Source organism: Felis catus, chromosome C1, assembly GCF_018350175.1.
Source record: "Felis catus isolate Fca126 chromosome C1, F.catus_Fca126_mat1.0, whole genome shotgun sequence".
Lineage (NCBI taxonomy): Eukaryota > Metazoa > Chordata > Mammalia > Carnivora > Felidae > Felis > Felis catus.
Window position 1 is genome coordinate 202,287,353 of NC_058375.1, and position 26,243 is coordinate 202,313,595.

Genomic DNA, 26,243 nt, shown 5'->3' on the forward strand with positions numbered 1-26,243 from the left:
GTATCAAAAAATAGAAATAAAAACAACGGCTAAAAGTGGCTTAAACAATGAGGACAATTTTTCTTTCACATAATGAGAAGTCCAAGGGCAAGGTAATCCAGACTGGTTAATACAGGGACTTGGTTATGTCTTCAAGGACACTGGTTCCATCCTCACTTGTGCTCTGCCATCTCCAGTGTATGGCAATACCCTCTTAGGCTCCTTCCTCAAAGTCCTAAAATTGGCAGCTGCCGTTCCAGGCATCACAGGCAGATGACAGCATCCTGGAGCCAAAGAAGCGCACAGTCCTATTGTATCCCTTTTCGATCACAAGGAAAACCTTCCCTAGAAGGCCTGCAGCCTATTTCCTGCCCCACCTCACAGCTGTGCAACGTGGAGCAATTGACTTGATCTCTCGGTGCCTCGATGTTCTTATCTGTGCAATGGGAATTATAGCTATTTGACTTATAGGGCTGTCGTGGGAGCTGAGAGTTTTCTGCATAAAGGCACTTAGAACAGTGCCTGGCATGTGATTTGTGCTATATAAATATTTGCTATTATTATCTAATGGCAAGAATTGCATCACATTCCTGGGTCTAACCAATTACATGGCGGGGCAGTGAGTGCACCAAGTGGCTTGGACCAATCAAGATCCACCCACCGGGGCTGGGAAGGGGCTCACTTGGAGGCTATGGCAGTTCATAAGAGAGCTAGCAAAATAGGGGTTAGCAAGGGAAATGAGGTGGGGGATGGAGAATGGGTATTAATCAACCAGCAGGATCTGCCACACGTGTATTGATAAAAAAAAAAAAAAACAGCACACATATGAATGGGAATTGCTTTCTAGAAAATTGTACCAATTAATAATCATCAGAAGCAGCATATGAATACCCATCTTCCCATAGTCTGTAAAACCTTAGTCTTTATTTTATTAGTCTTATTCTTTTCCATTTGGATAGATGAAAATCATATCTCATTATTTAGCTGACATTTTCTGGATTTTTTTAATTTAAGAAGTTTAATTTCACTATAGATGTTAAGAGTTTAAAATTTTTTCATGTATATTAGCCATTTATCCCTTTGTTAATTGGGCTTTTCAGGTTTTCTCATTTATTAGAGTCCTTATATTTGAAACATCCTTATTTGGGCACCTGGGTGTCTCAGTCAGTTAAGCCTCTGACTTTTGGCTTTGGCTCTGGTCATGATCTCAGGGTTCATGGGATCAAGCCCTGTGTCGAGCTCCCTGCTGACAGTGTGGAGCCTGCTTGGGATTCTCTCTCTCTCTCTCTCTCTCTCTCTCTCTCTCTCTCTCTCTCTCCCCCTCTACTGCTCATGTCCTCTCTCTCAAAAATAAATAAATAAACTTTCAAAAAATATTTAAAAAAATATTTTTTCTTAACATTTATTTATTTTTGAGACAGAGAGAGAGAGAGAGCATGAATGGGGGAGGGTCAGAGAGAGAGGGAGACACAGAATCTGAAACAGGCTCCAGGCTCTGAGCTGTCAGCACAGAGTCCGATGTGGGGCTCGAACTCATGGACCACAAGATCATGACCTGAGCCGAAGTCAGACGCTTAACCGACTGAGCCACCCAGGCGCCCCCCAAAAAAATATTTTTTAAAAAAGGTCTTTATTTATTTACTAAGTAGATTAACTCTGACAAATTCGGGGCAAATATTTTCTACGTTTTTTGTTTTTGGCTTTTTCTCTTGTTTGTGTGTATGTGCATGTTTTCTTTTAGTATACAAAAGGTTTAACAATTTTTAAGTAGCTGAAAGGGTAATCGTTTCCCTTGTTAGGTCTCTAGTTGCTTTTTCTCTGAGTTTAATGGTAATATATGCCTATTAAAAAATTAGAAAAATGCTTCTATTGCTTTTAGCCCTAGAAAGTCTTCCACTATCCAGAGGTTGAACATGCATTTAATTTTCTTCTAATTTTGTATGTTTTATTTTAATGTTTATTTATTTTTGAGAGAGAGAGCACGAGAGCACTAGTGGGAGAGGGACAGAGAGAGAAGGAGACAGAAGATCTGAAGCAGGCTCTGTGCTGATGGCAGAGAGCCCAATGCGGGCTTGAACTCATGGACCATGAAATTATGACTTGAGCCAAAGGTGGCCGCTTAACTGACTGGACCACCCAGGCACCCCTAATTTTGTATGGTTTAATTTTATGTCCTTAACACTTTAATTCACTTGGAATTTATTTCGGTATACTCTGCCAGGCACAGGCCTAAAGTGCTCTTTTCCGAATAGTTAATCAGTTGTCCAAGCATCGTTTCCAGCACCATTAATAGCTAAACATTTTTGCTTCCCCCGTCTCCATCAGTGATTGTTGCAATAATGCTGCATAACAAGCAAATCTGAAACTGAGATGTATACAACAATAAGCATTATTCTCTCAGGCATCTGTGGGCAGGCTGAGTTTCAGCTGATCTAGGCTGAACTCTGCAGGGCTGGGCTGGCTTCTAAGCTGGAGTGGGGTCAAGTTGGCTTCATATTTTTCATCCTCCTTAGACCAGCAAAGACCCGAGGGATGTTCTTACAGCAAAAGGCATGTATATGTATCCATATACAGAGACCGAGTTCAACCACAATTGCATGTTTAAGACCTCTCCTTATATCATGTCTGCTAACATTCCACTGACCAAAACAAATCACAAAACCAAGCCCAACACCAATGGCATGGGGGAGTCTATTTTGCCTTTATGGAAATGTGCATAGTCACATAACAAAGGATGTGTTTACGGGGAGAGATGAAGAATTTCAGAACCGAAGGAAAACAAAAAAAAGAAAGAAAGAATTGAGAACTGAAATACAATCTACCAAACCCATGGAGACTAACTTTTTTTTTTTTTAAATATTTCTTTTTTCAACGTTTATTTATTTTTGGGACAGAGAGAGACAGAGCATGAACGGGGGAGGGGCAGAGAGAGAGGGAGACACAGAATCAGAAACAGGCTCCAGGCTCTGAGCCATCAGCCCAGAGCCCGATGCGGGGCTCGAACTCACGGACCGCGAGATCATGACCTGGCTGAAGTCGGACGCTTAACCGACTGCGCCACCCAGGCGCCCCTACCATGGAGACTAACTTTCAGGAAAGTTGAGATAAAGGCAGAATAGAATCTAGAAAGGGACCCACAGTCAAGGGACGTTTGTAAGGCAGTGAGATACTCAACTTTGCTCGTAGGGTGAGGAAAAGTAGCGGCCAGGAGGAACACCAGTTGAAGATATGGACAAGGCTAATAGCATTTCCTCTAAAAATTCATATGGAAGAAGCAGAATTTGTAGATGATGGGTGGGCACAGACCTTATCTCCTCTAAGGATATTGGCTGAAAGTAAAGGAAGTGGAGGTGTGCCTGAGGTCTCCAATAGCAACTGGAGGTAATGAGAGGGCGTCTCGGCAAAGTCAAAGCACTGTCAAGTATAGGTGTTAGGGGTCCCAGGGGGGTGTCGGGGGTCCCTGAATTGTAGAGGCTCTAATTCACATTGGATGGCCATCTTCTCCAGCTTTGTCCATGAGGTTTGAAAAGGTGAGTGACTGTCAGGTTGGTACAGGTAGGTCTCTGGAGATTGGTAGGCTAACGATGGAGGGACAAGGTGGGTGAGGAAGCTGACAGGTGGTGAGTGGTTCAAGGGACTGAATCCAAGTTCTCACTGGGAGGGAAGAAATGTGGGCAGGAGGGGCTGAGGGGCTGGGAGAAAGCACATGGTTTTAGGGGTTAGAGATAAAGGAGTACAGGTCGTGGGGCTGAGGGGTCAGAGGGAAGGACACTGGAGTTGAAGTTTTCAGGGTAGAGAAGTTTGGAGGGTGTGACCACGTGAGTAGGCTACTGAATTGCACCAAAGGCCTTGGAGTTGAGGTCAGGAAGTGAGGCCAAGGCAGCATTCAGTGTTACCTATGCAAAATGCAGATTCCTGGGCCCTGGCCAGACCTACCTAGTTGGAATCTTTGTGGGAGAGGCCCAGGATTCTGTATTTTAACAGGCTCCCCGAGTAGTTCTTAGATTCCCTAAAGTTTGAGAACTGCTGAGCTGCAAGTTTCAATGAGCCATGATTGTTGCAATTCCCTGATGGCAGGAAGTAGACAGGAAGACCAAAACAGGTGTCTAACTCCTCAGAGTCTGAGCTGGGTCAGTGGTCGGACTGATGAGGAAGAGTGGAGAGAAGCTTTCAAATGAGGCAGGAGGAGCAATGATCTTGACCTGGAACGGCACATGACAAATGTGGGAGGCTGAAGGTTTCTCCTCCAGAAGGCAGGGCAGCAGGAGGGAGGAAGGGAATAGAAGAGAGGGGTCATGGTCCGTCAGGACAGGGCAGGCTGTGAGGAGGCAGAAGATGTCAGAGGCATTGTTGCTATGCAAACCACGGTTGCAGGGTGTATGGCACACGCCTTGGAGGGAGGTCCACAATGGGAAGGTGAGCTCGGCGTGGGGGCAGCAGATGAGGGTACAGACTGATGTGAATGGGGCTGGGCTGCGTGGGGGCCAGATTATGCTAGCCACCACTGCTGCATCTGGCGAATTTTTCTACACTGAACTCACTGTTCCACCCTGGTCCAACAAGATGTCTCTTTTCTCTAATATTCAAACAGTTCTTCCATATCAGCTCCTTCATGATCGCTCATTGTCACTGGCATTGCCATCATCATCATCATCATCACCATCAATGCCATGATCTCCTGAATGCCAGCCAAGCACCCGGCATTAAGCTTGAGCCATGATACGAGATGAAGGCATGCTCTCGATCCTAATGGAAGGTCCCAGGCCAGTTGGGAAGACAGGATTCAGACACCCTGGACAGACGACCTGAGATGGCAAGTGGATAAGGGGCAGATTCCAGAACCCGTGGCCCACCCCAGGAACCTGGAAGGAGGCTTACTCTTTGGGAGTTGAGCTCTAAAACCATCACATCACAGGCCAGAATGGCACGGCTTCCAGCCACCTGACTCAGGTCATTAAGTGAGTCTCTCCTAGGAGAGTCACAGAAGCAAACCTTAGCCTTGCCAGCACACCCCAGGCTGCTCAAGGGAGGAGGTCATGGGAAAAGAGGAGTTCCTCAGACTTGGCTCTTCTGCAGCCTGCCCTAATGGTATGAAACATGGGCAGTCACCAGGCTGGGTCTGACTCCCTGTTCACCAGCTTTCCTCCTGCGTAGGGCATGGCTTCTGCACAGCCGTCCTGCACGGACGGAACCTATGCTCAGAACTCCAGTCTTGCAACAGTCACGGCACTCAGTGGCAATAACCAAATTATCATTCATTCATTCTTTGTTTCTGTCATTCGCTCATTCGTTCAACAGACACTGAACTGGACACCTGCTCTGAGCCAGGCATTGTGCACACCGCCGGGAATACAGTGGTGCGAAGACAGACAGATCCTTCCCTGACTTCATGGGCCTTACATTCCATGTAGCAGGAATGGAATGTAGCAGGGTGGCAGACAAGAATCACAAAATCATGTCATGTTGTGCAAAGTGTGACAAAGGAAGTGAGCAGAGCAGTATAATCGAGAGTGATGGGGTGGGCAACGAAGGCTTCTCAGAGGGTAACGTTTTTTCTTTAATTTGACATATAACCTGAATATGGTAAATGCACGCATTTTTAGGGCACGGTCTGGTGAATTTTCACATTTGCATATGCAAGGATTTCTCAATGTCTGTACTATTGACATTTGGGGCTGGATAAATCTTTGTTGTAGGAGCCGTCCTGTTCATCACAGGATGTTTTAGCAGTATCCCTGGCCCCTACTTACCAGATGGCGGTAGCACGCCTCCCTCTCCCTTTTGTGACAATCGGAAATGTCTCCAGACTTTGCTAAATGTCTTCCGGGAGGCAATTTCACCCCTATGGGGAGCTCCTGGTATAAGCCATGCAGTCACCAGTCAGCTCAAGATACAGGCTATTTCCATCCCAGAGGGGTTGGCATTTGAGCTGCGACCCAATGGATGAGAAGCTGCTGCCTATTCAAAGAACTGAGGGAAGAGTGTTCCAAGAGGGAGCATGAGCAAAGGCCCTGCGGTGAGGATGACCTTGCACATTTGAGGAACAGTGTGCCTGGTCTGTAGAAACAAGGGTAAGAATGGCATCTGAGAAGGTGGAAGAGACAGGCTTGGTCCCATCAAGCAGGAGCCTTGGAGTTGGCCATTTCACTTGACCTTAGCCAAAAGGCCGAGAAGCAATGGAGTCGGCCATTTCAGAGAACATTTGTGTGAGGCACCTGGTTGGCCCAGTCTGTTAAGCATCCAACTCTTATTTTGACTCAGGTCATGATCCCACGGTTGTGGGATTGAGCCCTCCATTCTGGGAGTGGAGCCCTCTGCCCCTCCCCCACTTGCTCTCTCTCTCTCTCTCTCTCTCTTTCTGTCTCCAAAAGAACATTTGTGAGTATTTGGTATGTGTCTGGTACTACCCCAGACACTGGAGATTCACATCAAAGATGAATAAATTAAACCTTAGTCCCTACTCTTCAGGAAGGCAGTAAAGTCTTCAAGACTCTAGAGTCTGAGATAGACACGTACAAAAAAATATACAGCATGAGGTATTGCATTGAAAGAATTATGTACAAGACCTAATGGCACAAGGGGGGACATGCATAAGCCCATTCTGGAGTGGGAGGGTTCGAGAAGAGCTTTCTTTTTCTTTTTTTTTTTATGTATACTTATTTATTTTGAGAAAGAGCCGGCGCGTGTGCAAGCAGGGGAGGGGCAGAGAGAGAGAGAGGGAGACAAAGAATCCCAAGCAGGCTCCTTGCTGTCAGTACAGAGCCCGACTCAGGACTCGAACACACAAACCGTGAGATCATGACCTGCGTCGAAATCAAGAGTCAGACGCTCAACCAACCCAGCTACCCCCCAGGTGCCCTGAGAAAAGCTTTCTTGAAGAGAGCACATCTGATCTGAGTCTTTGGGGAACGAAGGATGAATGACACTCCAGGCAGAAGGCACAGCATGTACAAAGTCACAAGGGTGTGAAGCAATGTGATGGGTTCAGGGACACACAAGCAGTTGGGTATCATAAGGTATAAAGTGCAGGAGGGGGTAAATAATGAGGCATCAGTCTGGCTGGGACAGAAGATTCTCATGGGAGAGGAGATGAAACTAAAACAGATTCTGGGGTACCTGGCTGGCTCAGTCAGTGAAGCATGAGACGCTTGATCTTGGGGTCATACATTCGAGCTCCACGTTGTGTGCAGAGATTACTTAAAAAATAAAATCTTTAAAGCAGACTTGGAGCAGATGTTGGAAGTCTTCCAGAGCAGTCTAGGGAAGGAGAAGAGGGCTTCCTGAGCCTACGTGAGTCCCCTAAAACACCCACTCTCACTCCTTATCCCTAACCGTCCTGGCTTCATGTATTTCATAAAATGTATCTTGGATGATTATCTGTCATCTTGTCAATGTGTGTGTGGCTGAAGATTTGGGACTCAATCATTCATGCCTGAGCCTGCATTTCCTGTTTCAGATGACAGAGACTGTGTTTTGATTTCTCAATGTAATGCCTGGCACAGCCTTACCAGCAGAAAGGTGTGTTCATGATGGCTTTTGATGAGGTTTCATAATTCTTCCCTTTATATGTAGAGACACAGATTTAGAGACACACAAAGTCCCTTGGCCTAGAAGGGCTTTCTGCAAAGTAGCCTGTCAGTCTTCTCTCCCCTCCGCCTCCAGCATGGCACTCATAGGTGGGAAGCTAACGGCAGGGGCTTAATTCCATTCTATCTGATATCTATATCTATATCTATATCTATATCTATATCTATATCTATACACTTTTTTTTTTTCCTGACAGCCCTTGGTGTGCCAGGCATGGAGAAGGAGCTGAATTGCTGGGCAAGGGGACAGGGAGGGAGCAGGCCATAGGCTCTGTTCCTCAAGATGCATCCACATAAGAGAAAGTCCATGTCTGGGGTTTCTGAATGAAACCAGGATTAGGCGTTGGGATTACACTCCAGTCTGGGGATAAATCAACCCATCTCTTGGCTTTTTTGAAGGGTGGGGATGAGGCCTCCAACTCATTGTCCATATTGATCCTACACTTCCATGCTCTCCACACTGGGGCCCCAGCCTTTAGATCCAGCTGTCTAATCAGAGTCTATGAGAAGGAGAGTACATGGGTCAGTTTATCCAGCCTCTCAGGCCAGAGCACAGGCAGCAGGAAAGAAAACAGGAGCACTGCCTCCCCTGCTACCCTCCCCAACCATCTCCCAGCAGGACAGAGAGCTTACTGGACTGTTGACAGCATTTCCTTCCCTTGTTCTGGGCCAGGGCCAGAGCTGGAGCCAGAAGGTTTGCCCAAATTTGTAGGTGTCACCACGCCTGCCCTCTACTTCCCTCCCACCGACCTCAACAACTTCTGGAACCCATCAGGAAGGCAGCAGTGCAGGGAGTGGGAGGCAGGGGGTGGGGGGAATGATGTGGAAATCCCACTGGGCTTGGGGGGCAGGATACCAGGGTCTAGTCCTGTCTCTGCCACCTATTGTTGCATAATCCTGGTTGAGTCACACCCTCTGAGCCTCTGTGACCTTTTATCCTTCAGGGCATGGTTTACATGTCACCTGCTTAGGGAGGCCCTCTGCCATCTAAATTGGTCCTCTCTGTCCTTCATATCGTTGCCCCTTATGCTCACTCCCTTTCTAACAGCACACTTTGTAATCACACACAAGTATGTATGTATGTATGTATGTATGTATGTATGTGTGTATGTGTGTGTATATAAACATAAATAAATGCATGTGCAATTATATTTATTTGCTTATTTGGTTTGTTTCCTTGCCAGCAGGTTCTAGGTTGTAGGCTCCGGGAACGTAGAGGCTGTGTGTCTTTGACCCTTGCACTCTCAGAGTCCAGCATAGTGCTTGGCACATAGGAGGTCAGAGAATGCTAATTTAATGAATGAATAAATGAATGCATGGCAGTTGGCCCAAGTGATCTTGCAGGTTCCTTCCAGCTGAAAAAGTTTGTCTAAGGTTTCCCGCCAAGAGGACCATTCCAGGGACTCTCCCAGAGTCCCCTGTTGGGGGAAGGTGGGAGGAAAGCCGGGCGGGGGTGGGGGGCGGGGGGACCTTCGAGCTTCGGTCCCCTCCTAGGCCACTGGAGATCTTGGACCCGGATTAGCGCAGGGCCGAAGCCCACACCGGCCCCGCCTCCCGGTCGGCCAGAGGGGGTGGGGCCAGGCCGCCTCCAGCCGGGTGGCATTCGGGGCGTGCGCCCGGCCGGCGGTGGCGAGGGGGCGGGTTCGAACGCGAGTCGCCGGGCGGGGCGGGGCCAGAATGCCCCCCACGGCCCCCAGCCGGGCAGTGCAGGGGGCGGGGCCCCATCCCAGACGGGTTCCCTGCCAAGGGGCCAGGGCAGAGCCGTCGCCTAGCAACGCCCCGCCCCGCCCGCCCCCGATCCGCCGCGGGCGCCTGCCCCCAGCATGGCCTGGCCAGGCTGGTCCGCGCCGTGGCTGTGGGTCGCCGGCTGCGGGCTGCTGCTCCTCATCCTGGTCCTGCTCGCGAGTCCCCGCAGCTGCCGAGCGCGGCGGACCCTCCGCGGCCTGCTCATGGCGCGCAGCAAGCGGCTGCTCTTCCGAATCGGGTTAGTGTCGGGCTCCGGCGGGATGCGGGGCTCGGGAAGGCGGGCGCGGGGGGAAAGGGGACTGAGAGGCGGGGGCCGGGGGAAGGACTTGAGGGTTCGGGTGGGGAGGGGGCTGGGGGATCCAGAGCCAGAGAAGGGCGATCGAAGAGGCGGGCTAGAGAAACCACTGATTTAGGGGGACTGAGGAAGGAAGAGAAGGAGTTGAGGGGGGCTGGAAAAATGGGATGCGTTGGGGAAGGATTGGAGCGGCAGACTAGGATGGCCAGGGAAAGGAGGCATGAGAGGACAGCTGAAGAAAAGAGCCAGATGAGGGGCTGGCGCCAAGGGAACTGGAAAAAGAGGGCAGGTGCAGAACAGAAGGAATGCCTCAGACCATCAGAGTGTCACTGGGAACGGCGGGCTCCTTCCATGTGTCCCTGTCCTTCTCCCCATCACCCAGCTCCCCACCACACAGTGTAAGCGCTTCTGTCTCAAGCTAGAGTCCCAGCTGTGTAGGGACGCTGTCTCTTTCCTTCTATTCCCGGACCCTGGCCCGTGTCCAAAGCCCCAGGCTGTGAAACCCGACTCTACTCACTCAGATCTGTCGAGGTTCACTGACCTCCAATGACTTTTTCCTGTCAGACCCCCTTTCCTGAGTCCTCACTCTTTCCTTCCCCCTACTTTTACCCTTTCCTGGGCCAGACCAGGGCGGTAACCAGCTCTGATCCGGCATGGAGACACTAAGAGCCTGGGAAAAAAACCACAAGAAGCCTTCCTAGGGCCCCAAGAAGGCTTCTTAGGGCCCCTAATCCGTACCCACAGCCAGCAGGGCAAGGGGGCAGGACCTCAAGCTTGAGGGCAGCTCTGATGGGGACAGGAACTGTGGGAGCCCTGGCCACTGGCCAGGTTTGGGGGAGGGCCCAAGCCCGGGAATTTCCTGAGCTTCAGAGAGGACATTGTATGATTATCCCTCCTCCCCAGACCACCCCAGGTCTTCCAAAAAGCTTCAGCCCTAGGATTCTACTCAAACTCAGTCTAAGGAGTAGAGATCTAAAGGCCTGGTGGGGGGAAAACCAGAAAAACATGGGGGGAGAGAGAATCGTGGGTGCCTTTGGGGCATTCACATCTCTAATGGCCCAAACATTGGTCATATTCTTTTTTTTTTTTTCTTTTTAAAGTTATTTATTTATTTATTTATTTATTTATTTTTGAGTAATCTCTAAACCCAACATGGAGCTCGGGGCTCAAACTCACAGCCCCAAGATCAAGAGTCACATGCTCTAACACTGAGCCGGCCAGGCACCCAACATTGGTCACATTCTTGATCATGCTCCAACCGAGTCACCATTGCTCTGCAAATAGTGTTAAAATAATGAGCTTTACAAGCATTTAAATACTTTCATATCTGGGACCCACAAAATTTCTAGGAATTGTACAGCTCTATTTGGGGAAGGATTTTTAAAATTTACTTCTGGCTTTCAAAATCAGTAATGCTGAAGTCATACAAACAGCCTGAGGAAGTGGAAAATAGATGTTTCCACAAAGAACTGGAATCAGAAGTCCTGAAATGAGAATTCCCAAGATTGCTGCCCCAGAATCCTGAGGTCTTGGATATTCGTAGAACTTAGGCCCTGGGAGTTTCCAAATCCCAAAACTTGGAATTCTCGGAGAACTTCTTTGGAATTCAGTATTCCTGTTGGGCCTTCCTGTGTCTGGATTTCACCATTGCCTTGGAATCACCTCCCAAAATTTGCAGAGCAGAAGGGCGTGCCTGGAATCAGAATTCCAGACCCTGCCCCTCCATGGTCTGGGAAACAATTAGTCCAGTCCCTTGGGGGAGAGGCCGCTTGCTGCTGGGAGGGACAGGGGGTGTTAGCAGGAAATGGTCTGGGGGAAATGGGCAGGTGTTGCTGCTGTGGGGTTGCCTCCAGGAAGGATGGGGGGGGGTGGTGACGGGACAGGCCGTGATGGGAAGGGGCAGAGTTCACGGGCACACTCCACCCTAAATGTGTGGCTGAGAGGAACACAAATAGAAGGTTCCATTGGGGGCTGGAAAGCAGGTGATGGAAATACTAAGAGAAGAGTAATTATTATCATTAATAACGGTAATCACTGGTGTTTGACAATTTTATAAAGGGGTTTCCTCAAACATAACCACAGCTGCCTTGGGGTGGGGATGACTGGGTACCGCGGAGGGTAGATCCAGGCTAACCTGAGATAGACACACACATTCGAGACTCTGCAGGGCATGGGAGACAGTGAAGCACATGGCAGGCGGGTTCAACAAATCTGCTTTTGAATCCTAGGTTTGTTGCTTAGTAACCATGGGGCCCTGGACAGATAACTCAGCCTCTCTATGCCTCAGTTGTTGGCGTCTGTAAAATGCGCCTGGTGATAGTACCTACCTCGTGGGGATCCTTTGAGGATCAAATGAAATTGTGCATATTAAGTGCAAAAGGTCTGGCTCATAGTAAGTGCTTGGGAAATGTTAGCATTCGCTCATTCTGTAGCATGGGGAATGGATGCGAAGGTGGCACCAGCTAGGATCTTTCTGGAGCTTTCTTCCTTACTTCTCCTGTTTTCCAAGCCTATCCTGTCCACCCACCCCTCAGGAAATCCCACATCCCTTTATTCATTCATTGAACTCCTAACTCTTCTGGGTTGGGATTGTGGGATCACAGATATGAACAGAGTCTGGTTGCTGCTTTGCAGGAATAGGGGAAAGGAACATGTGAAAGGGACCCAATCTGGGGCAGGAGACAAGGCATGACAAGTTCCCCAGGGAGTGGCAGGGTATGCCTACGGAGGCTGGGGTCAAGGGTGTGGGACTCTCCTATGTGTGCCACCTACTTCGTGCCTCAGTTTCCCTTTTGCCCCTTTGCCTTCTCAGTGGTAGTTGAGGGGGTGTTGCAGAATGGGGCCCTGAGCAGAGCCTCAGGGGACAGGGGTGAATGGGGAGCAAGGCTGGGCTCATCCAGGGCTGGGAATGTCTCACAGAACTGAGAAAGTAGATGGTAGCCAGCCTTTGGGGAGAGACAGTCCTAGGTGGCAAAGCCCTTCTACCCTCCCTGACCAAACCCCCTCTTCATTCCTAGGCATAGAGGGTCTTTCTTGACTCTCCCAACCTAAGTAAGACCAACTGGCCCTGGGACAAACCTTGCTTGCTCCACTTCTGCAAGAGGAACGCCCTCCTCTGGGGCCAGTAAGATCCACTGACTTGATTTCAAGGAGTGGCAAGAATCCTGGGCTGATGATTCTTGAGTAAATGACCCACCTGCTTGTGACCTGAATGAAGGCTGGGGTAGAGGCAGTGGGCTGGGCCAGCCCCTGCATGAGGGGAGCAGAGGGTCCTTTTCCTTTCTGCAGGCCTTTGGGACCCTGGGGAGCTACAGCTCCAGCATCCACTGTGGCCTCTTTGCTGCAGGGTAGTTTCCAAAGCATGGCCCTGAGTGAGCGTTTCCTTCCCCAAGGCACAATGCCTCCAGAATGGAGTCCACACCCCTCACCCAGGCCTTTGGGACCCTGGTACACCCCCTCCACACCTGGCCCAGTGCCATCTTCCCCAAGCCCTGAGCTCTTTCTATACTTCTGTCTGGGCCTATCAGACCTTCCTTCCTCCCTACATCTCTACCTGTCGAGTTTTGTTGCATCCTCAAAGCTCACCTTCAAAATGTACCCAGGGGTGCCTGGCTGGCTCAGTCAGTAGAGCATATGACTCTTGATCTTGGGGTCTTGAGTTGAAGCCCCATGTTGAGTGTAGAGTTTAGCTTAAAAAAAAAAAAAAAGAAAAGAAAAAATATATCCAAACTCTGAAAACACTTATCCCCACTTCCACTGTTACCACCCTGGGCCAACCCACAGTCTCTTCCCAGGCCTCTTCAATTGACTCCTTCCTTTGGCATCTGTACCCCCAAAGTATTCTCAGCACAGCAATTGGAACAAAACCGTTAAGATTTACGTTAGAAATGCGCCGCTTCTCTGCTCAGATCCCTCCAGAATGGCTTAAAGGCCCTCTGAGGGCAGCCCATCCCCCACCTCACCTGGTATGCTGTTCACCTTGCTCATTCTGCCCAGTCGGCCACTTCACTCTTCCCGGAACTCTCCAAGACAGGGTTACCTCTGTGCCCTGCCACTGCTGTTCTCTCTCACCAGAACCTTCTTGCCCCTGATGGCCACATGGTTTGCTGCCCCACTCCCTTCAGCTCTCTGCCCAAACTTCACCTTACTGGGGAGTCCTGCCCTGACCATCCCCTGTAAAAATAGCAGCACTCACTCCCCTGTACTCTATCCCCTCTGCCCTGCTTTATTGTTCTCCATAGTACGTATCACCATATGACATCCTATATATTGACATGTCTATTTGTTTATTGGTTTTCTCCCCCAACCAGAATATGAGCCACACAAGGGAAGAATCTCCTTTCACTCCTGTATCTCAGCTCCCAGAACAGTTCCTGGCACAGAGGTGGCCCTTGTTACAAGTTTTTGGAATGAATGAAAAGCTTGGCCCCGGTGCCATCTTTTCCATGAAGCCTGCCCTTGCTCCCCAGTCAAAATTCATCTCTGCCTCTGTCGTGACCCTTGGCACTGGCATCCCCCTTAGAGCTTTCATTACACACTCTTGCTTGTTCTTGCATTAGGTGTTCCCAGATCTGATTCCCCCACTGGACTCCAAGCCCAGGGAGCAGGACTGAATCAAGAGGGCCTGGCATTGGGATGAGGGAGAGCAGGGGAAAGCTGAAACAGACCAGAATCCAAATCACACAAAACCCAAGGTTCTTGGCAGGGATTATAGGCAGGGAGACATGGCCAAGAGGCCTCCAGCAACGGCTGTGCCTCTGGTCCTCCCTGAGAGCCCTCAGCAGTGACTTCTCCTCCCTCTGGGGGGGGATGGATGGAGTCCTGAGAGGAGCTGTGAAGGCTGCAGAAGCCCAACCCAGGACAGGCATAGAGACTGGAGATAGGCCCCGTGGTCTCCCAGGCAGGCTTGTTTTTTGTTTGTTTTTTTAAGTTTATGTATTTATTATTGAAAGAGAGAGTGCACAAGGTGGGGAAAGGCAGAGAGAGAGAGAGAGAGAGAGAGAGAGAGAGAGAGAGAGAGAATCCAAAGCAGGCTCCAGGCTCTGAGCTGTCAGCATAGAGCCCGATGCGGGGTTCGAACCCATAAACCGTGAGATCACGACCTGAGCCCGTCAAACGCTTAACTGACTGAGCCACCCAGGCACCCCAGGGCAGGCCTGTTTTGACCACGTGCAGGTACTGCCCCTCTCCTGGGCATGGAGAAGTCTCCCCCCTCTCCCCACCCCCACCAGGCATGCTGGCAGCTTCAGGAAACTCACTCTCTAGGGCCATTTTAGCTGTCTCATTAACTTCAGTTTCCTCAGTTTTGAGAAAGCGTAAAACATTGAGCCTCTTTCTGTTCCTAAGGGTCCTGGGAGCAGGCCTGTTCCAGCACAGCTCTGTGTCCTGGTCGCCTTCCAGGCCCCTCGGCCCTCAGACAGCATTTCTGGGTTTGGTTTCATAAAGAGCGTAGGGTCAGATGCAAAGCCTGGGGCAAGCTGGGTCCTGGGGGATCAGAGGGCAGATGCCCAAAGGACCTCTTGACCAGAGGCCTCAGCCACCTGGGCTTGCCCATCGGGTCCCAGTGGAGTCTGGGGCCCTGGCTAGATGGGAGAGCTAACGAGAGCCCTCAGGCCTCTCTCGCCCAGGATAGGGAGACTGCCCAAGGGAGGAGGGGAAGAAGAGCTCCATTGTGTGCTCTCCCTGGGTGTCAGGGGTGGGGGGGAGGGGTTGTGTCTCAATCCCCAGCTGAGGCCCCATGGGGCCTCCCAAGGGGCTGGAAGTGCAGACTCAGAAGCCAGAGAAGCCACACTCTGTTCAGTGCGGCTGGGAGTGAAAGGTGTGCCAGTGACCCCTCACTGGGGTGGCTGTTGCTGTGTCCCAGCCCTGACTCCTCAGGGCAACTGCAGGGAATCACCCGAGGCAGGCTGTCCCCCTCTCCCCTCTCCCCCTTCCCCCTCTCCCCTCCCCAATCTGCACAGCGGTTTTTCTAAGTCCCAGAGGACCAATTAAGGAACTTTCTTTTCTTTTTTTTTAAATTTTTTTTTTTTACGTTTATTTATTTTTGAGACAGAGAGACAGAGCATGAATGGGGGAGGGGCAGAGAGAGAGGGAGGCACAGAATCCAAAGCAGGCTCCAGGCTCCGAGCCATCAGCCCAGAGCCCGACGCGGGGCTCGAACTCACAGACCGCGAGATCGTAACCTGAGCTGAAGTCGGACGCCCAACCAACTGAGCCACCCAGGCACCCCAGGAACTTTCTTTTCTTTTTGGTAAGGTGACAGTGGGTAGTTCTGGGCCCCAGAACTGCTGGATGAGAATCTGGGTGGGGGTGGGGGTGCAGGCAGAAGAGGAAAAGGTAAGAATCTTCTTGTTTAACCAGCAACCCCAGATCACTCTGATGCAGCTGCCCAAGGCACGCATACATCCCAGCTTCCTGACAGTGCTTGGGAACCCCATGGCAGAGAGTTTGAATCCCACATCGGCCCTGGGGTGTCAGCATCATCTTGTAAATCATGTGACCTTTCAGGGCTGAGCTGCTCTTTCAAGGAGGAGGAGCACCCGGTTTCACTGAGAAGGAAACTGAGGCTTGGGGCGTGAGTTCCTGCTTCTTGCCTCTGGCAACAGAAGAAAGGAAGCTGTAGGGGCCCATTATATGGGGCAGTGACTTCCGGCTAGGTGGGAGGCTAGGAGATAGGACTGGTTCTTCCCAGTAACTGCTTCACATTTCCTGCCCAGGGTCTGTTCTGCCTTCCCACTCTTCTGCATCTGGTGCATGATGCTACCCGTGGAACCATCAACCCAGTCATACATCCAGGATTAGGAATCAGTCGAGATTTGAAAGGGGCCTTCAGGATTCTCCAGTTTAGGGTGTCTTACCCTGAGGCCTATGGGGTCTCGGACCCTCTGCATTCGTGGGTAAAATGCCACACATGTAATAAGTTCGGCCCAAGTCTGAGTCTCAAAAAGGCTAAAACCAGGGATCCAAGAGGTTCCAGCGGCCAGATCCTGGGTTGTGTGTCTGGGTCACTGAAAGTGACCCTAACGTGGCATTTTTGTCAGCAGAGGCCCTCAGAGGCCTTGGGTCTGCCCCAAAATAGTTCAGGCCCACTCATGTCATTCTTCACCCTGATTTGGGTTTGGGGGGGTGCGGATTCTAGCGGTCAAGGGTGTGTACTCCAGGATCAGGCTGCCGGGGATGAATCTGTGCCCCACTGCTGGCCTTAGTGTGATCATGGGCGGCCCCCTCCCCACCTTTCCGGGCTTCAGTGTCCTTGTCTATGAAATGGAAGATTGGTAGCAGCTGCCTCCAGGTCGCTTGGAGGCCGACTGGAGGCGATTGATGGGAGGCACCTCCTCAGCTTGGGCTGCCCTGAGGTGACGTTGGGGAAGAATGGACCAGTGAGTTCCAGTGAGCTCCAGAGCTCAAACACACAACGTTAAACTGACAGACACACTGTGGGGAAAACAGATGATCTGACAATAGTTAACCTGCCTGTGCAGACCCCCATCCAGTGCTTCCTCCAGCTCCTCCATTCAGGGGCCCTGGGTCCAGACCCCAGGGTCTGGGCAGCTGGCATTTTGTGCCTTGTGACACAGCCCACCCATGTCCTTGGGTCCAGTGACCTGCTTCTCAGAGCACCTTGCTTGGCCAGGTGTGTGGGTGCAGCAGGGGGAGGGGGGGACTTGAGAAGCAGGTGGGGGAGCGAGGGAGGGGCAGAGGTGGTTGAAACCTGGGCCCCACAAGCCCCCACTGGGCTTCACAGGGTCCACAGCCAGGCCTGGGGCCCACTGAGCTGAAGGAACACCTTCCGTTCCGGTCACTTTAACACCTGGATGTTTGCCCCCCGCCCCCCCCCCCCGACCCAGCCTTTCCTGGGCACTCAGCCAGCATTTTCTGAGTGCCAGTTCTGTGCTCTACTAGTGCAGGGGGCCTCCCAGGGGGGTCCGGAGGAGACACGAGGAGCAGGCTGGATCACCAGCCAAGTCTGCCTCCCCCATGCATGGCACTCACTGATTAGACACCGGATAGAAGTCGATAAGGTCCCTGCCACTGAGGGGCTCAGCTCCTGCCACCCCCAGGGGTGGGGGTGGGGTGATGGGGGGGTGAAGCTGAATGTTCTAGATGGAGCAGAGGAAAGTGGCTTTCTGCTGGGGTAATCAGGGTGGGTTTGAGCAGAGTCCTGAAGGATATTTAGGATTCCAGTAAGAGGAGGAGGCCTGGAGGGTATTCGAAGCCAGAGACCTGCCGGAGCTGAGGCAGGATGGTAGCTTGAAATTTTAATGAGTTATTTCAGGCATTCAAAAGAAGATGGATAATATAACAACCTCCACCCCCACCACCCAGCTTAAGGAACAAAATATTACTGACACCGTGAAGTCCCTGTGGCCACCCCCGCAGCCTACTTCCTTCTTGCCTCCGAAGGAAGCCTGCTAACCTGCACGTTGACCATAGGCTCAGATGCCTTTATTCTCTGACTACATACATCTGTATCCCCAAACAGTACAGATAATGGTTTGGTGTGCTTCGGCATTTTTAATAACTATTGTCAGATTGTCTGTTTTCCCTACAGTATGTCTGTTAGTTTAATGCTGTGTGTTTGAGCTTTGTGCACGTTGAGTGAGACCTGGTGCTCCGGATGATCGTGTGGTGACACTCTCCTGTCACCAGTGGGGAGCCAGTGAAGGCTTTTGAGCAGGAGCAGGACGCATTCAAAGGTGGCGTTTTAGGAACTTACATTTTTCCAGTGGTTTACGGTTTGGTTCAGAGGCAGAGAGCTGAGGAAAGGAGGCTTTCGTACGGGCCTCGTGAAGAGCTTCTGGGGCCTGTTCCCTGGGGCAGCCCGTCTTGGGGTTGGGGGGAGCAAAACTGAGAGGGCTCTGTTTTGGTAGCATGTGGCAGGGACAGGGTGAAATGGTGGCCTAAGCTGTGCCACTGGGAGGATGACGGGGCCTTTCCCAGAGAGAGAAGACATAGCGGGAGGGGCTGACGAGCATGGTTTCAGACCCCGGTGATCGTGACACCCAGCCAGCACAGGAGGCAGATGAAGAAGAAGCCACAGCTCTGGGACTGGAGAGAGTCACGTGGGGGTCACTGTCAGGGGAAGAGCAGGCCTGAGGACAGGATCCCAGCAGTCACTAGGTCCTTGCCCCCACCCCAGGTCCTTCCCCTGCTCTGGACAGTGATCTAGACTCAGGCCCATAAGGGCCACCTTGTCCCTCTCCCCCACAGCCAAGCAGGGCACAGATCTCAGGCCTGGAGTCCGTTCCCAACTTTCTCCATCTCCCCACTCCCCCACCCTGCTCCCTTAAACGGCTCCCTCCAACACTGCAGGCCAGCAAGCTCCCAGAAAGGGAAGTCAGAGCGCGTGCCTCCCCGCTTTAAGAACCACCAGCAATTGGGGTACCTGGGTGGCTCAATCGGTTAAGCGTCCAACTCTTGATTTCGGTTCAGGTCATGATCTCACAGATTGTGGGTTCGAGCTCTGCATCGGCCTCCCTGCTGATGGTGCAGCCCCCCCCAGCCCCCCCCCCCCCCGTTTGGGATTCTGTCTCCCTCTCTCTCTGCCCCTCTCCCCACTCGCTGTCTCTCAAGATAAATAAATAAACATTAAAAAAAAAAAAACCCACCAGCAGTTTCCTGCCCCCTTCCACTGCCTGGCCCTGCCCACCCCTCTGACCCCTCCCCTGGCACTCTCCATCCCTCTGGCCCTGCCTAGAGACTCCGAGACCTCCTGGCAACTCCCAGAACATGCCCCACTCCTGCTTGCTTCGGGGCCTTAGTGCTGCTGCATCGCCCAGACAGTCCACACTCCCTCTCTGATTTCCATTCCCAGCTCATTTGTGACCCTCAGAGAAGAGACAGGCCTTCCCTGAGCACCCTGTCTCCAGTAAGACGGGCTCCCCTCTGCTGCCCTCTTCCACCACCAGCTGCTTGCGATTGATTTGTTTCCTGGGTTGGTGTCAGTTGGCCACTCCCCTCTCTATGTTGGCAGGGCCCTGCCTTGCTCTCCGCTGTCTGCACCATGTCCAGCACGTGCAGGAAATAGTTGCTGAAAAGAGTAAATGAAAGAAAGCGGCCTTGTTCACGGCAGCCTCTCAGGGCACAGTCCCTCCCTTTGTGGATCTTGACCTTCGCTGGGAAATCAAGCACATATAATAAGCATCCAATAAGGAAGACAAGGGAACATTTATCAGGTCCCTCCCAAATGTGGGCAACCACGTTCTAACAGCTGTGAGGGGTGCCCGGCTGAATTCGGGAAGGAAGCGACAGTTGCTGAGCCTTCCCCCCACCAGGCCCTCGACTGACTGTTAACATTTGTTATCTTGTCTCACGTCACTGAATTTTCACACATGCCCGCGGAACTAAATAAGTCATGGTATCACCACTTTATAGATGAGGAGCCCAATCTAAGAGACCAATAACTTGCCCAAGGACACTGGGCTGGGGGAGCCAAGCCATGACTGGAACCCAGGGCCCCCACGCTTTCCATAAGCCTAAGTAGGAAGAAATGAAGTCAGGAACAGGACTCCAAGCACAGATGCGAGGTGGTGTCGGGGCACAGAGGAAAGGGTGATTTTATTCCCTGATTTATTATTTTGTAAGTTTTCACTTTGAAATAATTTCAGTCTTGCAAAAATAGCTCACGGGATTCCTATACACCTCTCACCCTGCTCCCCTGAATGTGACGTCTTCCATAACCACAGACAATTAGCAGAACCAAGAAATTGACACCCATAGAAACTCTTTAACTACCCTCCAGACCTTACTGAAATCTTTCCAGTTGTCTCACTGACATTCTTTTTCTATTTACGTTGTCCCAACCAATCCTCTCTCGTTGGGCACAGAGAATCAGCAGCCCCTGCCAGCTGGCTCCCTTCCTCCCTCTGGGGACTTTTACACTTCCGGTCTGTCCAGTTCTGGGTGAGCCTTCCCCACATTCTGACACAGCATGCTCCCTCACTTCTTGGAAACGTTACCCTCCAGAGAGGCCTTCCCTTGATGTCATCATTCTCTGTTCTGTTGCCCAGTTTTGTCACTTTGACTTGACATGTCTTTATTGTCCTGTCTGTCCCACTAGAATATAAGCTGCTAGAGGGCGGTGACTCTGCCTTACTCACTGTGCGCCCAAAGCAGGCTAAGAGCAAAGGCCTCACTAACCATGGTTGAATGCATAAAAGTGTGAAGCGGCTGGAGCTGATTTGAAAGCACAACAGAGGGGGGCCTATGAAAACTGCACATCCAGACACAGAAAGCATGGCCAGACCCTCCCGTGGTGTATCCAAATCCCAACCTGCACACGTGTGTGGGTACCCAGAGCAGGGATCGCAATGATCAAACTCTGGCAAAATGGAGGAAACCTGCTTGGTTTTTGAAGCACGTGTATGCAAATCAGCCAGCTCTTCCCAAAGGGGGGCCTGAAGAGCGGCTGCCCCTGCCCCCACCACCCCAACAGAAACACAGCCAATCTCTGTAGAGATTTAGGGTGCATTATCGACCCCCCACCCTGTACCTCGACCTCTCTGTCCCAGGCTTAATCAGCCAGAATCTCTGCCCCTCTTCTGACTTGCCGTACAACCCTAAACATTGGCACAGAGGCTTTTGGACGCCCCCGCCTGCCCTCCCAGCACCTGACCACCCCAGCCTACTTCCATTTTCCCTTCAGAGAGGCCAGCATGTGGGACAGCTCCAGGTGGCTCGATCTGAGCCGGCTGGGCTGCTCACATTATTTGCAGGGCCTGATGTAAAATGGAATTTGGAGCCTTTTGTTCAAAGAGCAGGAAAAAGGTGCCATGAAAGGTACTAAAATATAATAAGCTTTTCCTTTCTTCTACAGTTTCTCTTTTGACCTGTCCTCATATTTTTAGTTTGCTACTTAATGTCATTCTAAGTAAAGAAAAATTAAAAATCCGAGTCATTAACATGAATTTTGCCTTTTGCCTTAGTCTTAAATGACATTTAAGTCACATATGAAATCACTGAAACTACGTAATTCACATTTCTTAGCGTGTACGCAGATAATGTGTTTTGTTCTTACCTGAGCAGTGGAAAATGCCGCACAAAACGAAGTTGCCTGTTTCTATCCCTTTTGACACACACGCATTCTGCCGGCTCTGTCGGCCTTCAGCTGACTCAGGAGCGAGGGAGGACAGAAAAGATGGGACAGATAGGTTACCCTCTTTCCTTTTCCTTCTGTAGCATCTTTTACAGTGTAAGTGGTCGGATCATACAGCGTAATAACACGAGTGAGAAAGGGTGGACAGGGCTTCTTGGTCACTGGCGTGTCTTAGAATGCCACTAACTTCCTTCTGCATTTAAAGCCAATTCTGGTTTGGGCCAGGGTGTGGCCTCTCGGGCCAGCCGGTGTGCCCTTTAGTCATGGGTGTGTACTCACCTTGTAACCACTTGGAGTCCGAATGCCCACCGTGACGGATGCACCAGAAGCCCGGGCTGTGGGCACCGCGCACGCGGTGTGGGTGCGGGGCAGTGGGGACAGAGCGTACACGTGCTCTGTCATCTCCTCCACCCACCGCCTGTTCCCTTGTCAGGCTTCACTTGCAGGACACAGGTTCTAAGAAAAAATCATGAAGAGCTTCAAGATGGTGACCACGGAGCGCTAAGCCGAGCGCAGGGGCCCTAGGTGACCGCACAGGTCACACGCCCGTGAAGCTTGCCCTGCCTGCCCGTGTCCTGTGTTTGGAGGCCTCTGTCACTCACAAGTCCCCTCTGTTGTTTGTGCTGACTTGTCGCCTTTTCCTTTCTCTGTGCAGCGCGTGGGATGGCCCGAAATCGTGGCGGGAGGGGGGAGGGAGTGTGGTCAGACCGTCCAGCCTACCTCTCCCTGCTTCCTCCACCAGACAGCCAGACAACTTTCTATAGTTCTGCAAAGGAGAGCGCGCTGCTGTCTGCCGCCTCTGGGCCTGGCCTGTTGTTTCCTCTACCCCAGTGGCTCTCAAAGTTTGGTCCCTGGACCAGCAGCAACAAGCATCACCTGGAGCTCGTTAGAAATGCAAATTCCCAGGCCCCGCCCCAGACCTTCTGAGTCCCGAAGGCTGGGGATGGGGCAAAGAATCTGTTTTAACTCCCAGGCGTGATTGTGATGCACCACTGCTCTCCGGAAACACTTTTTACACCTCATTTCAGCTTCCTAACGCGTCCACCCTTCTCGTGGAATAACCCCCTCCCCTCTGAGTCCCTTCTGAGTCCCCTCTGTGAATCCCTCAGCTCACATCGCCCCTGATGGGCCTGGGGCTCGGGGTGTGTCCATCACGGCAGTGTACTGAGCAGGGCAAACAGTAGGCACGAGATAATGGTAGCGGTGCGCTGACTTGGGGGGGGGCGTGGCCAAGGGAGTGGACACGCGGGACCTGGGCATCTCCGAGGGCCCCACGCCCACGTGCAGGGGCGGGGCTGAGCACAGACATCCCGCCCCGCAGGTACAGCCTGTACACCCGCACCTGGCTCGGGTACCTCTTCTACCGCCAGCAGCTGCGCAGGGCTCGGAATCGCTACCCCAAAGGCCACTCTAGAACCCAGCCCCGTCTCTTCAACGGTGAGCTCTGGCTGCCCCGGGGCCACCATCGCCCCAGGCTGTGCCCACCCACCCTCCCTGCCTATGCCCCATCACACGCCCCTGGCTGCTGGGCTCCCTACGCGTCACCCTGTCCACAGCCCATCTCTGTCCCCCAGGAGTGAAGGTGCTTCCCATCCCCGTCCTCTCAGACAACTACAGCTACCTCATCATCGACACCCAGGCCCGGCTGGCTGTGGTTGTGGACCCCTCTGACCCTCAGGCTGTACAGGTGAGGGGAGGGGCGGGGGGGGCAGGGGTACCTGGTGTCACTAGAGAGGGGCTGACCCTGATCCCTCTGCCAGTGGAATGTGTCCTCTTGCACATGCCCTCACACATAGACCCCCACAACCACAGCGGGGTTAAGGGCCAGTGTCCAGGGCATGGCTGGGATGGGGGGAGGACAGCCGTGGGGGATCTGAGCCACACGGAGAGGGATGCTGACTCAGGACCATGGTCTGAGGTTTCTTCTGTGTCTCACTCTCTGTGGCCCCTTTCTGACCGTCTTTCTTCTCTCCTCATCTGTGTCTGTCAGTGTCTGGATCTCTCCATCTTTCCTTCCCATTTCTGATTTCGCTGTATGTGGCTATGTCTGTGTGATTACGCGCCTCGGGTCTCCACCTCCCCACCCTCCCCCCATTGCCCTTGCTCAGTCTCAGCTTCCCCCCTTCCCCCTAGCTCCATCCTCTAGCTCTCTCATCCTCTAGCTCCATCACCTCCCTGTCCCTCATCCTCCCTGCTGCCCCCTCTGCAGCCAGCACCTGCACCCCTGTCCCTCTCTGCACACCACTCCTCAGTCTCAGTGCCTCCTCTCTCTCCCCCAGGCTTCCATTGAAAAGGAGGGCGTTGATTTGGTTGCCATCCTCTGCACTCACAAGCACTGGTAAGGGACTGGGGTGGCATCTGGGTACGGATGACCTTCCCTGGCCGACCCTGGCCCCAGCGGGCTTGTTGGGACTGGGCCTAGGGAGGACAGGCTGGGCTGGGGGGCCGGGAGTCAGGATGAGCGGGCACCCACCTTCTTCCTAAAGCCACCAGGGCATCAGCAGAGAAGGAGGGAAGGGGCGGGTCTCCCACCCCGCACTTATCAGACTCCTAAAGCCCTAGAGGAGGGCAGGGCAGGCATTTATCTCTCATTCCGTGGGCATGTAGTAGATGCCTGCTGTGCTTGGGACGTGGGCAGACCTCGTGAGTTCTTTCCTCAAGGAGATTATAGTCCAGTGGGGGAGACAGCCTCGCATGACAGCGTACAACGATGACAAACATTTAGGTGGCACTTGGCACAAGGTGCAGGAGGTGGGGGGCACTTGGTGAAGTGTGACCAGGTCCACTTGGAGAGACTAGAGGCTGATGACCCTGGAGCTGAGAGAGGCCAGAAAGATCGGTTGGCATTGGCTGGGTGACAGAAGGGAGGAGTGGCAAGTCGTGGGGATGACCTGCTGAGCAGGGGAACAGCTTGAGCAAAGGCCTAGAGGTGTGGACAGCTTGGCTCACTTCAGAAGCCCAGGGCTCAGTGCCCAAAGGCCTGGAGATCTGGAAAGAGGAAGGCAAGGAGACCCAGTACCATTGCCCCTCAGAGTCCCTGCCTGTCTCTGCCATCCCACAGGGACCACAGTGGAGGGAACCGTGACCTCAGCCGGCGGCACCAGGACTGTCGGGTGTATGGGAGCCCTCAGGACGGCATCCCCTACCTCACCCAGTAAGTCCCTGACCCCAGGGTGGATGGTCCTTCCGTGGGCCCTTTCCCGCACCCCACCCTTCAGTCGAGGATCACAGGACTGCCAGCAGTTGGGTCTTTGCTGATGCCCTTCCTGACCCTTAGAGGGCAGATCAGAGCCCATCTGAAGACTGGCACTACCCACCCCCCAACTCATCCAGCCATGATCCCCAAAAGAGGAAGAGGCGAGGGTTTGGATCTGAAGCCCTGGGCATCGTGGGTGCCTTCCCTCTTTGGTGTGGAAGCTCCTTGGGCTTAGGGTGGGACAAGGAGCAGCACATCCCAAGCTCTAGTACCTTCTCTCCGCTATTGCCTTGCTTCTCAGTCCCCTGTGTCATCAAGATGTAGTTAGCGTGGGACGGCTCCAGATCCGGGCCCTGGCCACCCCTGGACACACGCAAGGCCATCTGGTCTACCTGCTGGATGGGGAGCCCTACAAGGGTCCCTCCTGCCTCTTCTCAGGGGACCTGCTCTTCCTCTCTGGCTGTGGTGAGTTCCCCCAAAAGGGAAGCAGGAGGAGGGAACAGAAAGGAGGGGGAGAGGTCAGGACATGGACCCAAGGACAGCCACAGTCCCATGCAGTGCATTAAAACTTTGGTTTTAGCACAGATATTGCCTTGACAGTTACTCCCATCTGTATTAGCCCCCCCCCCCTTTTTTTTAATACCTTCACAACTTCCTACAGGGGATGGACAGAATGAGACAACACTGGTAACTGAGTACAGACCTCACAGGGTGTTTGTTTCCACTGTGGAGCCTGGTTCTCTGCTACAGTCACTGGAGAGACTGGGTTACAAAAAGTGGAAAACCTCCAAATGAGAGGGTAAACCGTGGGTGGGGGAGGACCACAGTCCCAGGCTGCACGGAGTCTCAAAGGGCAGCACTGGCAAAGAAAAAAGTGCTCTGTGGAAAAGAGCAACCCCACACCAGCTGTGCTTGGGGCCCTTAGAACTCAGCCTGAAGGTTCTGTACCCCCTCCCCACCCACATGTCAGTATATGCAACAGAGGCTTCAAACAGGTTTGGTTGGGGAGTGAATATGTGGGCTCAGCATCCAGTGGGAAGGACGGCACGGAAGCCTGGGGGAGTGGGTATGGCAGGGGCAAGGCTAGGGCTGCTGGCCAGTCCCAGCTCTGCAAGCTGGTCCCCACCCCTCTTACTTACGCCAAGCTGTGTTCTCCTTGTATCTTGTAACATACCCGCCGACCCTCACCAGGACGGACCTTTGAGGGCACTGCAGAGACCATGCTGAGCTCCCTGGACACGGTGCTGGGGCTGGGGGATGACACTCTGCTGTGGCCCGGTGAGGTGCCCCTCCACTCCTCCCTCACTCCGCTAGAGTCCCAGCCCACCCAGCTTCGGGCCCGGAGGT

The 26,243-nt window shown here is 52.4% G+C and overlaps 1 protein-coding gene and 1 long non-coding RNA gene across 8 annotated transcripts in view; one reads left to right on the forward strand and one right to left on the reverse strand.

The window, feature by feature from the left end:
• Positions 1-26,243, forward strand: part of PNKD (PNKD metallo-beta-lactamase domain containing) — a 60,573-nt gene that overhangs the window by 31,283 nt on the left and 3,047 nt on the right. For 2 of the 7 annotated variants that reach the window (XM_045034470.1, XM_019838661.3), the window contains 6 exons: positions 23,022-23,137; positions 23,257-23,387; positions 23,980-24,038; positions 24,762-24,854; positions 25,198-25,361; positions 26,088-26,174. In XM_045034470.1, the coding sequence (XP_044890405.1) occupies positions 23,022-23,137; positions 23,257-23,387; positions 23,980-24,038; positions 24,762-24,854; positions 25,198-25,361; positions 26,088-26,174 (650 nt within the window). Of the gene's footprint in view, positions 1-9,341; positions 9,550-23,021; positions 23,138-23,256; positions 23,388-23,979; positions 24,039-24,761; positions 24,855-25,197; positions 25,362-26,087; positions 26,175-26,243 lie in introns of those variants that run through there. The other 5 variants (XM_023259680.2, XM_045034469.1, XM_023259681.2 and 2 more) reach the window with 5 other exon arrangements.
• On the reverse strand, positions 41-8,624 carry LOC123379275. The gene is made up of 2 exons (XR_006583539.1): positions 8,199-8,624; positions 41-263 (listed from the first exon to the last, which is right to left on the reverse strand). It is a non-coding gene; the product is annotated as an uncharacterized LOC123379275 (long non-coding RNA).